The following is a 15,391-nucleotide window of genomic DNA, read 5'->3' as shown; positions in this document are numbered from 1 at the left end:
GGAGGCTTTACAGTGGGATATGAGCAGCCTCGATCGGCTGAGGCCGATGGGATGGAGCCCCTGTCATTTAAAAAGCTAGGAGTCGTTTAAAAGCTAGGCAGATGACGTGCTTAGGGCTGGTTCAGCAGTGGGCAGGGACGGTTGGAGTCGATGATCTCAAAAGTCTTTTCCAAACAAGCGGTTCTCTGGTTCCATGCCTTGGCTGCAGCCTGGCCCATGGATAGCGTTAGACTCGCCCTCCTCTCGCCTTTTGCTGGGTGAGTCCCAACGATAGCTGGGTTTGAAGTTAAAACCTTTTTTCATTGCCCTTTGACCAGGAACACTTTTCCTGGTGCCTGGCATCCCTCTGGGGAGTAAATCGTGGTGGCGGCAGAGAGTGGTGTGTTTGTCCCTGGAGGCCCTTGTCTCCCAGTGACCTTCTCAGCTCATGGAGACAGCTTGGCTTTGCTGTAAAGCAGCTCATGTGACGTCTGTAATCTGCAGCCAGGAAACAGCTGGGCAGGAAGATTGCAGGGAAGCGCCCTATTTTCCTGGCACTGCAGAGCCTGGCAGGGTGGCACACGAGAGCGGGATGGTGGCTTCTGCTTGCCCGTGGTGGCTGCTGCCTCCTTGGTTGCACCAATCCATCAGCAGGTTAGTGTGATTGAAGCCACAGCAGCCACCGTTCGCCAGGTCAGGAGCACACGTGAGCTTGCTTGAGTCAACACCAGCTGCCAAACAGGGACTAAGAAGGGAAAAAAGCAGTTCCTCCTGAAGCGAGGGGACTCTTCCAAAGCCAGAGGTGACATCTCTTAAGTCTGAAGTTGCCTTGCTTCTCCCGCCCCGTATGCTTTGGCTTAATTTACTCCCTGATGGACACAAATTCCTTTTGGAACAACACATTCCAATGACTCCATGGACCCCTTTCTGCTCCAGGATGCTCGGTCACTGGTGGAGCTTTTGCCTTTTGCCCACAGAAAGTTGAAGTGAGCCCCGGAGAAGAGACAGGGGCTAAAAAGGGAGAGACTGGGAGCGCTAGCTTGGAACTGGTTTAATCTGAGGTTATTGGTTATTTCCACACCCAGCTTACAGACTGGAGCAAATTCTCCCTCCCTACAGGTTTGTCTCCTTATTGCCCAGATCACAGGGCTGGAGCCCTTCTGCTCTAAAGACGAGGTGGGAGAGTTGGGGTTGTTCAGCCTGGAGACGAGAAGGCTACGGGGAGACCTTAGGGCAGGGAAAGCTGGGGAGGGGCTCTGGATCATGAAGTGCAGGGACAGGATGAGAGGCAATGGCTTTAAGTTAGAAGAGGGAAGATTGAGATTAGATCTTGGGGAGAAATGTTCTCCTGTGAGGGTGGGGAGGCCCTGGCCCAGGTTGCCCAGAGAAGCCGTGGCTGCGCCATCCCTGGGAGTGTTCAAGGCCGGGTTGGCTGGGGCTTGGAGGAACCTGATCCAGCTGGAGGTGTCCCTGCCCATGGCAGGGCGTGGAGCTGGATGGGCTTTGAGGTCCCTTCCAACCAAACTGTTCCATGATTCTGTGATCCCAAACTCTCTCATCTCTACTTTCCCCCATGTTTTTAACCTTCAACAACTCAAGTGTGTCCAAACTGACAGATCAGTGATTGGGAACTGGTGCTGATGAGCTGGAGGAGCTGATGGCAGCTCGTACAGGTGATCTCAGGCCCAGATCCAGGCTTGGGCAGCCAGGGGTTCCAGCGCCATGCCACAGCTATGAGCTGCCCGCAGTTTGCCTTGGTTCCCTCCAGGAAGCAGGTGCCTTTGATCAAGGAGGGCAGCACTTGCTCCGTACCTGCGTAATCCCTCGGTTTCTCTACCATCTCTGCCAGGAACCACCAGCAGCTGCGAGTTTGTGTCTGCACTCAGTTGTCCACCAGTGGCCTGAGACAATCCCTCATATCATGTAAGCACCAGCCCTCAGCACTGGCCATCTGTTACCACTGCCCTCTGGCAGATTGGAGCGCGAGGCCTCGCACTGAAAGGCTCTCTGCTATTCCCCTGAGCTGGCTCATCTCCTCCCTTCCACCCCTTCACATCAGGAAGAAGAAAAAGCTTTGTGCTCCCAAGTGTCAGGGAGCTCTAATTGGTGTGTGCGGCGCGGGACCACTGTGTTTAAACGGTGATCGCAGGGCTAATGGAAGCCAAGTTTTATTGCTGGCATAAATAGCGTGCATTCAGCTCTTTTGAAGTTGCAGGGATCGGCATCTGGGGGAGTTGTGTTCAATTATTCACCATCAGCGAGCTCAACCCATAGTTGTTTCCTGTTGCTCTCACCCACGGATTAGAGCAACCTGGAATGGTTTGGGCTGGAAGGGACCTCAAAGCCCATCCACTCCCACCCCCTGCCAAGGGCAGGGACACCTCCCCCTTGATCAGGGGTCTCCAAGCCCCATCTACTGTGGCCTTGAACACCTCCAGGGATGGGGCAGCCACAGCTTCCCTGGGCAACCTGGGCCAGGGCCTCCTCACCTCATCGTGAAGAATTTCTTCCTAATGTCCAGTCTAAATCTTCCTCCTTCCAATTTAAAGCAATTCCCTCTCAATCTACCACTCCAGGCCCTTGGAAAAAGCCCCTCCCCAGCTTTCCTGTCACACAGCAGCTGCTTGAGTCTTCTTGCAGTTGTTGTCCACGTGGGTCTGTGTGCCATGAGCCTCTGCTCCATGGGCTCCTGCGCACCCAGAGTGAGACCCACAGGCAGAAAAGACCTGGAAGAGCCCTGCTTTCTGCAAAGCAAATGTCACACCAGAAGGCCTAGAGCTGTGACAGGGGAGGTTCAGATTGGACATGAGAAGAAACTTCTTCACTGAAAGGGTTCTCAGACCCTGGCAGAGGCCGCCCAGCAAGGTGATTGAGTCTCCATCCCTGGAGTTATTTAAAAGCCAGGCAGACGAGGTGCTCAGGGATATGGTTTAGCAGTGGATAGGAACAGTTGGACGTCTCAAACATCTCTCTCAAATGTCTTTTCCAGCCTAGAGATTCTATGATTCTATGTCATCTAGAGGAACCTGGACAGGTTGGAGAAGTGGGGCTGTTTGAAACTCATGAGATTCAACAAGGCCAAGTGCAAGGTCCTAGATCTGGGTCAGGACAAACCATTGGTGTGCTGGGAGAGGAGAAGCTCCCTGTGAGCTGACAACATGCACTCACAGCCCAGAAACCACCCATGTCCTGGGCTGCATCCAAAGCCGTGGGATCAGCAGGAGGGAGGGGATTCTGCCTCTCTGCTCCGCTCTGGGGAGACCTCTTCTGGAGCCTGTGTCCAGTTCTGGAATCCTCAACATAAGAAGGAGATGGAGCTCTTGGAATGGGTCCAGAGAAGGCCACGAAGATGATGCAAGGGCTGGAGACCCTCTCCTGTGAGGACAGGCTGGGAGAGTTGGGGTTGTTCAGCCTGGAGAAGAGAAGGCTGTGGAGAGACCTTAGAGCAGCTTCCAGTATGGAAAGGGGCTCCGGGAAAGCTGGGGAGGGGCTTTTTCCAAGAGGCTGGGGTGACAGGACGAGGGGGAATGGCTTTAAATTGGAAGAGGAAAGATTTAGATGAGATTTTAGGAGGAAATTCTTCACTCTGAGGGTGAGGAGGCCCTGGCCCAGGTTGCCCAGAGAAGCCGTGGCTGCCCCATCCCTGGAGGTGTTCAAAGCCCAGTTGGATGAGACTTGAAGCCCTCTGATGCGATGGGAGGTGTCCCTGCCCATGGCAGGGGTTGGAACTGAGATCCCCTCCAAGCCAAACCATGATTCTATGATCCTTTCTCTCCCTTGAACCCATCGCTGCCTTCTCTTGGCATGGCTTGGGCATCTGTGCACCCTCTGTCTCCAGAACAAAGCCCAAGCTCCTTTTTCCATTAGCAGATGTGCAGGGTTTAAAAAGGAGGAATCTGCCAGGGGCGGTAGCATGCCACAAATACGTTCTCTCAGGAGAGGTGGGTAGGAACCCATCCCACCTACCTGCGCGGCCCAGGTAGTGGAAGATGGTTCTGTGTGAGGAAAGGAGGAATGTGGACTGTAAAAACTTGCTCTTCACATGATATGTTCCACGTCTGGGTGGTGTGTTCACTGTGATTTATTGCTTACCTGGCTGAGGATGGGCTTGTCCTGTGCAAAGGGAGGAGGGGATCTATGCCAAACAGGTCCCCTATCCTATAGAGAAGACACCAAAGCTCTCTGGTGCTGAACACTGCTGCAATAAGGGCGCACGCAGGTTTGTAGCAGGGATGCTTTCATAGCTGGATTTGAAGGGTTTGCTTTGAAAAAGAGAAAAAAGGGGCCTTAAGGTGTGTGTCTGGCCCTGTTTTCCCCCCAGGCAAAAAGAAGAGTGAGTCCAGAGGAGGCCACGAAGATGATGCAAGGGCTGGAGCACCTCTGCTGTGAGGACAGGCTGGGAGAGTTGGGGTTGTTGAGCCTGGAGAAGAGAAGGTTCCAGGGGGACCTTAGAGCGGCTTCCAGTATGAAAAAGGTCTCCAGGAAAGCTTGGGAGGGGCTCTTGATCAGGGAGCGCAGGGACAGGATGAGGGGAAGGGCTTTGAGCTTCAAGAGGGGAGATTGAAATGAGATTTTAGGAGGAAATGTTCTCCTGTGAGGTTGGGGAGGCCCTGGCAAAGATTGCTCGGAGATGCTGTGGCTGCCCCATCCCTGGAGGTGTTGAAGGCCAGGTTGGATGGGGCTTGGAGCCCCTGATCCAGTGGGAGGTGTCCCTGTCTGTGACAGGGGGTGAGACTGGATGGGCTTTGAGGTCTTCCAACCCAAACCGTTCCATGGTCTTAGGAGTGCTTACCTCCTCGTAGCTAGCGCAGGGGCTTGCATAAGGTAAGGATCCAGCAAAGGCACCGGCACTGCAGCTTCCTGTATCGTGCAAGGTAAAGCTTTGAGTGCCTTCCCAAGGCGTTGTCCTCCTCCAGAAGCCATGCACTGTGCTTGGCTGTGCATTCACGTCGCTCTGTTGGATTAAGACCACGATGTCCCCCAGTGAAGAGGCACAGGGGCTGGGAGAGGGGCACTAGGGGAGAGAGCCCATCCCTTTGGATGTGCCGGTTGTCCATGAATGTGTGCTGTGTTGTGGCAATGCAGCTCTCACTGAACGACTCTGCAAAATGCTGGGAAAATGGGTTTTAGATGAGGCCAGGGACTCTCCGGTTACGGCTCACCTTCCTGCTGGGACAATAGCTGCTCTGTGTCCCCGAGTGCTAAATGCGCTGTCGTGTATGCTAATGTCCGTGTTCACATGTGATCCCTCACACAGTCTGCGAACCTGTGAAACCCAGGGAGATCCGAGTCCATCACAGAATCCTAGAATCACTTGGTTGGAAAAGACCTTTGAGATCGTCGAGTCCAACCATCCCTGTTCACAAACCATCCCTCAGCACCTCTTCTGCCTGGCTTTTAAACCCCTCCAGGGATGTGGACTCCTCCACCACCCTGGACAGCCTCGGCCAGGGTCTGAGAACCCTTTCCATGAAGAGATTCTTCCTGATGTCCAATCTGAGCCTGCCCGGGTGCAACCTGAGGCCCCAGGGCCCTCAGCCACCTCCCATAACCTTTGTTGTCCGGCCCCTTCCCTAGCTCCGTTCCCTTCTCTGGGTGCACTCCAGCCCCTCAAGCTCCTTCTTGGAGTGAGGGGCCCAGAACTGAACCCAGGATTCGAGGGGCGACCTCCCCAGCACCGAGTCCAGGGGCACAATCCCTGCCCTGCTCCTGCTGGCCACACTGTTTCTGGTACAGACCAGGATGCCATTGGCCTTCTCGGCCACCTGGGTCACTGCTGGCTCATGTTCAGCTGCTGTCAACCAGCACCCCCGGGTCCTTCTCCTCCAGGCAGTTTTCCAGGCAGCTTTCCAGCCGCTCTTCCCCAAGCCTGTAATTCAAGTGACTTTATTGTAAAACAGGCTCTTGTCATTCAAGTAGGAGCATTTCATCAGTTCTAGGTGGCTCCTCGCCTCTATTCTCGCCGTAGCCTTTAGTAGAACCACAGAGAACATGCAGGGCCCCAGAGGATGTTTATGAAGGAAGGACAAGAATCGGTCTCTCTACTCAACTCTGCCTCTGGAAGAGTTTGCAGCGAGCAGGCAGGTCAGTATTTATGGCAAAAACTCCTCCCTGCAAAGTGCTGGCCCAGGAACCCTGAGGTTCTGTGCTGCCCAAGGAGCAGTTTAATGTCTTGATTTCTCATTAGAAGAGCGGACTAATTATTTCTGAGGTGTTTCCTATCTCTGCTTTGCACCTAAAACACCAATCTGCTCCAGAAAACACGGTGAGGACGGTGCATCCCAACACTGGGATTGCTGTGCTCCCTCTATTTTTAACTGTGTTCCTATGTCCATGATGACCGTGATGGGCTCTAATCCTATCAGGGGTGCCCTTCGCTCCGCAGCAAAGCCGCCCGGTCAGCAGAGCTTAAAAGGGTTATTGGCTAAGCTCTTGTCTGTGCAGTCCGGTGAAGAGCGTTGCTTTCCATAGGTGGACGCGGCTCCGGCCGTGTTTGCCAGCACACCAAATCAGGGGGGGTTCAGAGTGACGAGCCGTGGGGGCCCAGCATGACTGTGTGAGGGCTTGGTAGGAGCAGAGCTTGAACGGACACGGCTTTATCCACTTCAGCCCACATCCAGGTCCTGTTGTTGGGCTCTGCATCCACCACGAAGGGGAGAGGGAGGGACCTTACGTAAGGCACAAGGGCTCAAGGAGTGAAGCTGATCCACCGCCAGGGGACCAGGTCTCTGCTCTGCCTTTGTCCCCCAGCGCCCTTTCCTTGGGAGTTCTCGGCTGTGTCCAAACAAGCGGGAGAGGGAAGAGCTGGGATTTCAGATTAATCATTGCCAAAGTTAGAAACCATTGTAGGCTTTTCTTGTGATACTGTCCTCGCTGCACATGGAAGAGATCCAGTGTGTCAGGGGCTGCAAAGACAGAGGTGGTAGCAGTTGTGACATGTCATAGAATCTTGGAATGGTTTAGGCTGGAAGGGACCTTGAAGCCCATCCAGTTCCAAGGGACACCTCCTACTGGATCAGGGGCTCCAAGCCCCATCCAACCTGGCCTCCAGGGATGGGGCAGCCACAGCTTCTTTGGACAACCTGGGCCAGGGCCTCCCTACTATCATCATGAGCTATTCCTAATGTCCAACCCAAATCTTCCCCCTTCCAATATAAAGCCATTCCTCCTCGTCCTCTCCTTGCAGTCCCTGATCAAGAGACCCTCCCCAGCTTCCCTGGAGCCGCTTCTTCCCTGGAGCCGCTTTCCATACTGGAAGCTGCTCTAAGGTCTCCCTGCAGCCTTCTCTTCTCCAGGTTCAAACAACTCCTACTCTCTCAGCCTGTCCTCAGCACAGAGGCACTCCAGCCCTCGCATCATCTCCATGGCTTCCTCTGAACCCACTCTAACAGATCCATCTCCTTCTTATGCTGAGGACTCCAGAACTGGACACAGGGCTCCAGGTGAGGAGTACTCCAAGGAATAAATCCTTCCAACTATCATCTTGTCCTAGGAGACATCTCCTTTGAGTTAGTCACGGATGCCCTAGCAGTGGTTGAGGGAAGAGAGAGAGGAGGGCATGCTTTGAGAAGACAACTCATCTTATCTTAAAGTGGGCGCTTGTGTTAAGAGACGTTTTCTGCTGCCTTTGTCACCACTGAGTTTGGTGGGATTCCTGAAATGCTCGATTTCTCCAGCTGACTTTGGGCAATCTCCTCCAGTGGGAGGTGTCCCTGCACATGGCAGGACGTTGAACTGGATGGTCTTTGAGGTCCCTTCCAACCCAAATCGTTGCGTGGTTCTATGCTGCAGGTAAACAGAGGCAGGACCTTGGTGCCTGGTTCATCACCTCCTCTGCCATCCCTCTCGTGCAGGAGGGGACATCGTGATCCGACAGGATCCTTCTTCCCTCTCTCAGCCTGGGCTCTCCCCACGTGCCCAGTTCCGTGCAGAGCACCCCAGCATGGCTCCACCTTCTTTGCAGATGGGTCTTCTTCAATGACCCAAGAACTCGGTGTGGTTTTTTTTTGGGTCTCATGAATTTTCTGGTTTTAATACAGTTGTAAGGGTCTGAAATCCATGCTTTGGATTAACATCTGCTGGCTCGATTAGGGCTAATCAGGGTGCAGGCCTGAGCAGAAGCAGATGCAGTGTGGGGCCAATCCTGGCCCTGATTACGGTATCTCGGTGGTTTAGTCGTCTCCCTCCCAAGGGCGATCATCTCTGTGTTAATGCACGGCAGACCTTCCAGCCCTCTCCTCCGTTGGTTTGTTGCCACCCCTGGCAGGAAGGCCTCTACGTCAGACGCTGAGACGATTTAGTTTAATCCCATGCAGAAAGGGATCTGCTTGTCGCCGTCTCTCAGAGACTTCCCTGCTCATCTGTGCGCTCCAAGATGACACAAACTGATCCTCTCCAAAGAAAACCCTGTTTGGGTCTTCACATCTCACCATCTTTTGATGGCACCCACCTTTGGCAGCAGCCCCACCATGCCCAGGGTGTGTTTGAATAGCATGGAGGGATCAGGTTTTTAGTGTTGTGTGCTCTGTTGTCCATGAGGGTAGCAACGACTCTGGTCTTTGGGTTGGCCATGGGTTGTAGACTCATTTGAGAGCTCCAGCAATCTCCTTTGAGTTAGCAGCTCAAGTAACCAAAAGGCTTGGATGGGTTGTTGGTCTGGAGTGGGGATTTTAAGTGCATGCCGGGCCAGATCTCCATGTCTATGCCACCACCTGCTTAAACTGGGATGGGCTGCATTTCCTCAGGAGGTCTGATAGGAGATGGTCTTCAAGAGGGCTGAGTTCTCATTTCAGTGTTTTGTGGCCTAAAACTCTAGTCTGGTGGAAAGCGCTCTGGGAGCTTTGTACCTTCTGACTCCATGCTACTCGTAGCAGTCAGTGTTCAACCATCACACCAGGAAAGCAATCCCTCAGCTGGTCCATGGACTATTCAAACATGGATGGAACCCTTCTGGCATGGGTTCTCCTGCTTCCACACCGCTCATAGCAGTCAGCGTTGAACCATCACACCACAAAAGCGATCCCTTGGCTGGGTCGTGAACCAGAATAATGTGAATGGAACCCTTCTGGAATGGGGCAGCCCTTTGGCTGGGGGATCCCAAGACTCCCTACCTGCGGAGCGCTTTGAGATTCCCAAAGGAGTGGTGCTGAAGGGCTGTGAAGCGTGCTGAGCTCCACCGGGGTCACCCACCTGGTCAGCACGATTAACTCTTAAGCTTTCCTGTCTGTACTGTAAGTCGTCTGAGGACACCGCGGCACTCCACCACCTCGTGTTATTAATGATGTGCCTTTGGTGGGACAGAGCTCTGCTCTCTGCCACAGAAACCTGAAGCAGAAGGGATTGTGCTGCTTCTTCGGGGAAGCCTAGAACAGGAACTCGTTGTCTTAACCCTCCGGAATGTTGGAAAGAGATGGAGATATGTGACGAGTGGTGTCCTCAGGGGTTCATACTGGGACCAGTGTTGTTGAATGTCTCCATCGATGGCACAGACAGTGAGATCGAGGGCACCCTCAGCAAGTTTGCAGATGACACCAAGCTGAGGGGTGCAGGTGTCACCCCAGAAGGATGGGATGGATCCAGAGGGACCTGGACAGGCTGGAGATGTGGGGCTGTGAGAACCTCGTGAGGTTCAACCAGACCAAGGGCAAGGTCCTACACTTGGGTTGAGGAAATCCATGGTGTCACTGAACACATGGGGACAACGGGATTGGGAGCAACCCTGAGGAGAAGGACTTCGGGTGCTGGGGAAGGAGAAGCTCCTCATGAGCCGGCAACCTGTGCTCGCAGCCAAGAAACCACCTGTGTCCTGGTCTGCATCCAAAGCCGTGGGACCAGCAGGGAGGGAGAGAGGGAATTCTGCCCCTCTGCTCTGCTCTGGGGAGACCCAACCTGGGCCCTGCGTCCAGTTCTGGAGTCCCCAAGATAAGAGGGAGATGAAACTGTTGAAACGGGTCCAGAGGAGGCCACAGAGATGATGTGAGGGCTGGAGCCCCTGTGCTGTGAGGACAGGCTGGGAGAGTTGGGGTTGAGCCTGGAGAAGAGAAGGCTGCGGAGAGACCTTAGAGCAGCTTCCAGTATGGAAAGGGGTTCCAGGAAAGCTGGGGAGGGGCTTTTTCCAAGGGCCTGGAGTGACAGGACGAGGGGGAATGGCTTTAAACTGGAAGGGGAAGATTTAGATGAGACAGTAGGAAGAAATTCTTCACTCTGAGGGTGAGGAGTCCCTGGCCCAGGTTGCCCAGAGAAGTGGTGGTTACCCCATCCCTGGAGGTGTTGAAGGCCAGGTTGGATGGGGCTTGGAGCCCCCTAGTCCAGTGGAAGATGTCCCTGCCCATGACAGGGGTGGGACTGGATGGGCTTTGAGGTCCCTTCCGACCCCAAACCATTCCATGATCCTGTGAACACTTTTCCAGGGCTGCTCAGCCTGTGCTGTGGGGGTGGAAGGATCTGTTGGCTTTGAAAAGTGTTTTTTCCCCAGCAGAGGTGTGAACAGTTTCAAAAATGTCGTGTACGAGTTAGCGTTTGCAGGCTCGTTTGTCTACTTCACGCAAAGCTGAGGCGGTGGTGGGTACATGCAAGTGGAAAACACCAGAGTGGAGAGATGAAATTTCCATGCTTCCTGCAGGATTTGCTGTTCCCCTGCCTGGCTGTTCCCAAGGACTACCAGCGCTCCTTGCTGTTCTTTCCACCTCTTTTCGTCATCCCCGGTGTGATGCCCTCGGGGCCCTCATTTTTTCGCCTGGTTGGTGTTACCCAGCTAACCAGGACTCGCCGCGTTTGCCACACCAGTGCTCTCCTTTGTGGCCAAAATCATGCCTGAAGCGTTGCTGGCTTCAGCGTGGGAGCATCAGATCCCACTCTGCAGCTGAGCCACCTTGGGAAGATGTTCCCTGCTTTGCCAGACCCATCCATGTTTGGGGAAGGGCTGAGGAACGTGGTTCACATTCCTTCATCTCTGATGTTTGTCACATAAATACGTGTGTGAGTGCCTGGAGGCAGTGGTGGAGCCAGCATGACTTGACTGAGGCTCACTGGTCCCACCTGCCCTTTCCCCATCTCAGCATGAAGGCAGGAGGACCCAGCTGGGACGGAGAGCAGGCTGGGTGCGTGGTTTGTGGTCTGCACACCGATGGGAGCCTCCTCATGCGCCACCGCAGCTGGAAGGTGTTTGAGGAGCGTACGGAGTTACAGGAGATGGAGGAGAAGTGGAATTTCTCCCTTCTCCAGTCCCAGGGTCCCCAGTTCTGGGCAAATCAAGTGTAAAATGTGTTTCGGGAATGCTTTCCTTATCTGTGGGCAACCACTGGTGGGAGCAACCCCTGCTTCCAGCAAAACACCACCTGACAGGGTGGGATGCACAGGTACCTGCTGGGCCACGCCAGCACCTGCTTGGGGCTCCTCCTCCTATCCCATGTGGCACCATGATGGCGAGTCCAGCACAGCGAGGCCATTGGCGTGGACACTGCTGGGCAGGGTGTGGGTGTCTTCCCTGAGCGCTGGCTTTCTGCGCAGAGGATTGTGGAATCAGAGAATGGGTTGGGTGGGAAGGGACCTTTCAAAGCCATCTTGTCCAACCTCTGCAACACACAAAGACGTCTTCCACTCAGTCAGGGTGACCAGAGCCCCATCCAACCTGGCCTTGAACACCTCCAGGGGTGGGGCAGCCACGGCTTCCCTGGGTCACCTGGGCCAGGGTCTCACCACCCTCACAGCAAAACATTTCTCCCTAGATCTCGTCTCAGTCTCCCCTCTTTCAGCTCAAAAACATTTCTTTTGTCCTGTCCCTGTGCTCCATGACCAAGAGTCCCCTCCTCCACTTTCCTGGAGCCCCTTTCCCTACTGGAAGCTTCTCTAAGGTCTCCCCACAGCCTTCTCTTCTCCAGGCTCAACAACCCCAACTCTCTCAGCCTGTCCTCACAGCAGAGGTGCTCCAGCTGTTGCATCATCTCCGTGGCCTCTCTGGACCTGTTCCAACAGGTCCTAAACAGGTTTAGCAGTGGACAGGTAGGGCTGGACTTCATGATCTCAAAGGTCTTTTCCAACCAAATGGTTCTCTGATGATTCTAGGTCCACATGTTTCCTGTGCTGAGGACTCCAGAACGGGATGGATCCACTACTCCTGCCTGGGGTGCTCAGAGGATCCAAAGGATCATCTCCGGAGCAGCACTCCCTGTGTCAAAGCCCTGTGTGGCCACGCCATCCTCATCCCTTGCGCCACTCTCACTCTGCTCCTTCCTTCCCAACTAACCCCACTCCAACGTGTGTTTTTGTCTCTGCAGGTCTCGTCCAGATCCCCGTCAGCATGTACCAGACGGTGGTGACCAGCCTGGCCCAAGGCAACGGCCCCGTCCAGGTGGCCATGGCACCTGTGACCACGAGGATAGCAGACAGCGCCGTCACCATGGACGGGCAGGCAGTGGAGGTGGTGACCTTGGAACAGTGACGATGCCCAGACCAGGATCATGGTGATTTTTTTTTCCTCGTCTCTTAACGCGAATAAGTTTTTTTACGCCTCTCCAGCGATGCAATCAGGTGGCATCGAATCTCCCGGCTTCGGAAGCAAAGGGTTTGGTAAACATTTTTTTTTTTTAAAAGGAAAAAAAAAAACAAAGAGAAAAAGAAAAAACACTGCTAGCAGAGAGGGTGTGTTCCGTGCATTTGTGTAGCGCCGCTCTGCTCCTGCCGGAGCGTGAAGCCACGTTGTGATGGGACTTTCATTCCGAGGAGATTTAAAACGAAGCAAAGCAACCTCTTCAGCCCCCTCCGGGATGGGATTGAGCAGGGGCGAGGACGGGGGCAATTGAGGCACAGGAGGGAGCATGGACACCCTAGGCCAAACCCATCGTTCCTGGGCTCCATGGGTGCGAAACCCATTGCTTCGAGCCTTGGTGGGCACCAAACCCATCGCTCTGAGCCTTGGTGGGCACCAAACCCATCGCTCTGAGCCTTGGTGGGCTCTAAACCTATCGCTCCTGGCCTTGGCAGGTGCCAAACCCATCGCTCCTGGGGCTCATGGGTGCCAAACCTATTGCTCTGAGCTCTGGTGGGTGCCAAATCCATCGTTCCCGAGCTCCATGGGTGCTGAACCCATTGCTCCCAGGCTCTGTGCCTGCTCCCAGACTCCGCGGGTGCTCCCAGGCTCTGCGGGCGCCCCTGAGCAAGCAGCTCCACCATCCTTGGATGGTTGAGTTTCACCAATTTTAATGTGGACTTCTATATTAAAAAATACCACCCACCTAAAGGAAAAGAGTTCAGAAAAGGTTCCTCTCTCGGGAAAACTAAACGCATGTGTGGCTGCAGGGGCGGCAGCCTCCCGGCAGGTAAATGCTCCTCCTGGAGCCCATGAGGCCACTGCTGACTTTGCCGCCTGCATCGTGGCCATACTCCTTTCGGCTCGCCTTGGTGCACACTGGAGACCCGTTCTTTGCTCTCGAAACGTACCTGCCATCTTAGAGCTAATTTTTTTCCTCATTATTATTATTATTGTTTTATTATTATTTCCTGTTTTTTGTGGATCCGGAGTGGAATCGCCTCTCCAGGGGCTGCGTCCCCACACCTTCCTGGGACTCCTCATTGCCAAAGAGCCGCCCAGGCTCATCCCAGTCCCTGCTGCCATCCCTGGGACCCTGTGTCCTCCCCGGAGCATCCGCTCCCGCGAGGAAAGCCTCTCTCAAAGGCAGCGGGGCTGGATGAGCATGCAGACCCTTTCCTTTGGGGACCCCTCTGCGCCCCCCGAGTAGCCCCACTCTGTGCAGCTCTTGTCCCCGTCACCCAAAATCCTCTCCAGGAGGGGTAAATAAAGTCTTGCGAGTGGTTTCTGGGGGGCAGCTCTGACTTGGCTTCCCTGTGAGCTGAGCCTTACTGTCCCAGCCGAGCCCTCCTCCCGCCCCAGCCGAGGCCACAGCACCGCATGGTATTTAACTCTTAATTTTTTAATGATGATTTCTATTAACAAAGCTCTTCCCATCTCGCTCCGCCTTCGAGGGAGCTCTCAGACTCTTGCATTGACTTGTTTTTTATGGAAAACTGCCGGGTGTTCTCTGTACCCATCATTTCCCTGCTCGGAGAAGGGCGATGCTCCCCTTGGCCTGTCCTGGTTCTCCACTTTGGATTTGCTTTTGGTTTGTTGTTTTTTTTTTAATTATCATTTTTTATTGTCATTGTGAAGATGTTGGTGGCTTCCAGTCGGTGTTTCTTTGGCAATGAAATGAGGTTCTTTTAGTCCCAGAGGTCCCCCCTGCCCTCCCGTCCCCCAAAACAGACAAAGACCAGGCAAGTAGCAGAGCATGGCCCCCCCTGTTTTCCCGGTGTCTGTTATTGCCTCATCCAATAAATTGTTACGGATGTGTCCACCCCTGTGTCTGCTCCCCTCTTTTGGGGCACCTGCCGGGGTTTTGGGGTGTCCCACCATTCCTCCCCATGCCAGCTCCGCTCCCACTGCGCCATCAGGGCTGGAGAGGAGGAGAAGTGTGATTTTGTGGCTTAATTCTTCCTTTGTGCCATTTCTCTCATTCCTTTTGACTCTCCCAGGCGCGATCTGGGGCTGAGGGGGAAGCCACGGGGCTGCTGGAGCATCGCTGCGCGCTCCCACCCCAGGGCTGAGCCCACTTTTGGGTCAAAATCCTTCCATTTCCAGCTGAGAGGGCATGATTTGGGGCGCAAACCCAAGGAGGAGCTGGGAAACGCAGCGATGGGGTTCAGCAGCTTTATTGGAAAGCCATCACGGGACTGCTCATCCCGGGGAATCCTGCGGGGCCAGAAAGAGAGCGGAGGAAGAACAGAGGGAATGAGACTGCTTTCCCTATGGGTGCTGGGCGTCCTCAGCCGAGCTCGATCTCCCCAGACACAAACGATGCGGGGAGGGTGACCTGGGGGTCCAGGTGCTCCCCCGGCATCGCTGGGTGACCCGGAGGGGCCCCGGATCAGGCAGAATCGCTGCAGGGGAAGCGCTTGGTGTGGCAGACGCTACTGCCAGGCTTTAATCTTTGCTAATCGGGCTTTAATAAGCAGGTCGGGGCCTCCCGCTGTGGCTCCGCTTTGTTCTTCCTGGCCGGATCCTGCTCCCTTCCCACCCTGGGTGCAATGTGGGGGTCCCTGGGCAGCGGGAGCTCCTGTGCCTGGCCCAGCAGAGTGTGCTGCCTCTGCCCCCCATCCCAGTGCTGCCTTGCCCAGGACAGGCTCCAAAAGGCAGGATTTGAACCCAAAATTGCAGGATTTGGCCCTGAAATTACAGGATTTGACCCACAAATTTGGAATTTGGCCCCAAAAAATCAGGATTTGACCCCCAAATTCCAGGATTTGACACTGAAATACAGGATTTGGCCCTGAAATGCTGGATTTGGCCCTAAATAGCAGGATTGGCTCTCCAAATTGCAGGATTTCCCCTCCAAATTGCAGGATTTGACCCCAAAATTGC

The 15,391-nt window shown here is 54.5% G+C and overlaps 1 protein-coding gene across 3 annotated transcripts in view; it reads left to right on the top strand.

The window, feature by feature from the left end:
* The window catches only part of NRF1 (nuclear respiratory factor 1), a 56,143-nt gene extending 43,716 nt beyond the window's left edge, over positions 1-12,427 (top strand). For all 3 annotated transcript variants that reach the window (XM_054058477.1, XM_054058461.1, XM_054058469.1), the window contains one exon: positions 12,255-12,427. In XM_054058477.1, the coding sequence (XP_053914452.1) occupies positions 12,255-12,418 (164 nt within the window). In that variant the 3' untranslated portion in view covers positions 12,419-12,427. The remainder of the gene's footprint in view (positions 1-12,254) is intronic.
* Positions 12,428-15,391: the final 2,964 nt, after the last annotated feature.

This window comes from Cuculus canorus, chromosome 1 (genome assembly GCF_017976375.1).
Source record: "Cuculus canorus isolate bCucCan1 chromosome 1, bCucCan1.pri, whole genome shotgun sequence".
Taxonomy (NCBI): domain Eukaryota; kingdom Metazoa; phylum Chordata; class Aves; order Cuculiformes; family Cuculidae; genus Cuculus; species Cuculus canorus.
This window is presented reverse-complemented; position numbering and strand designations above follow the sequence as displayed.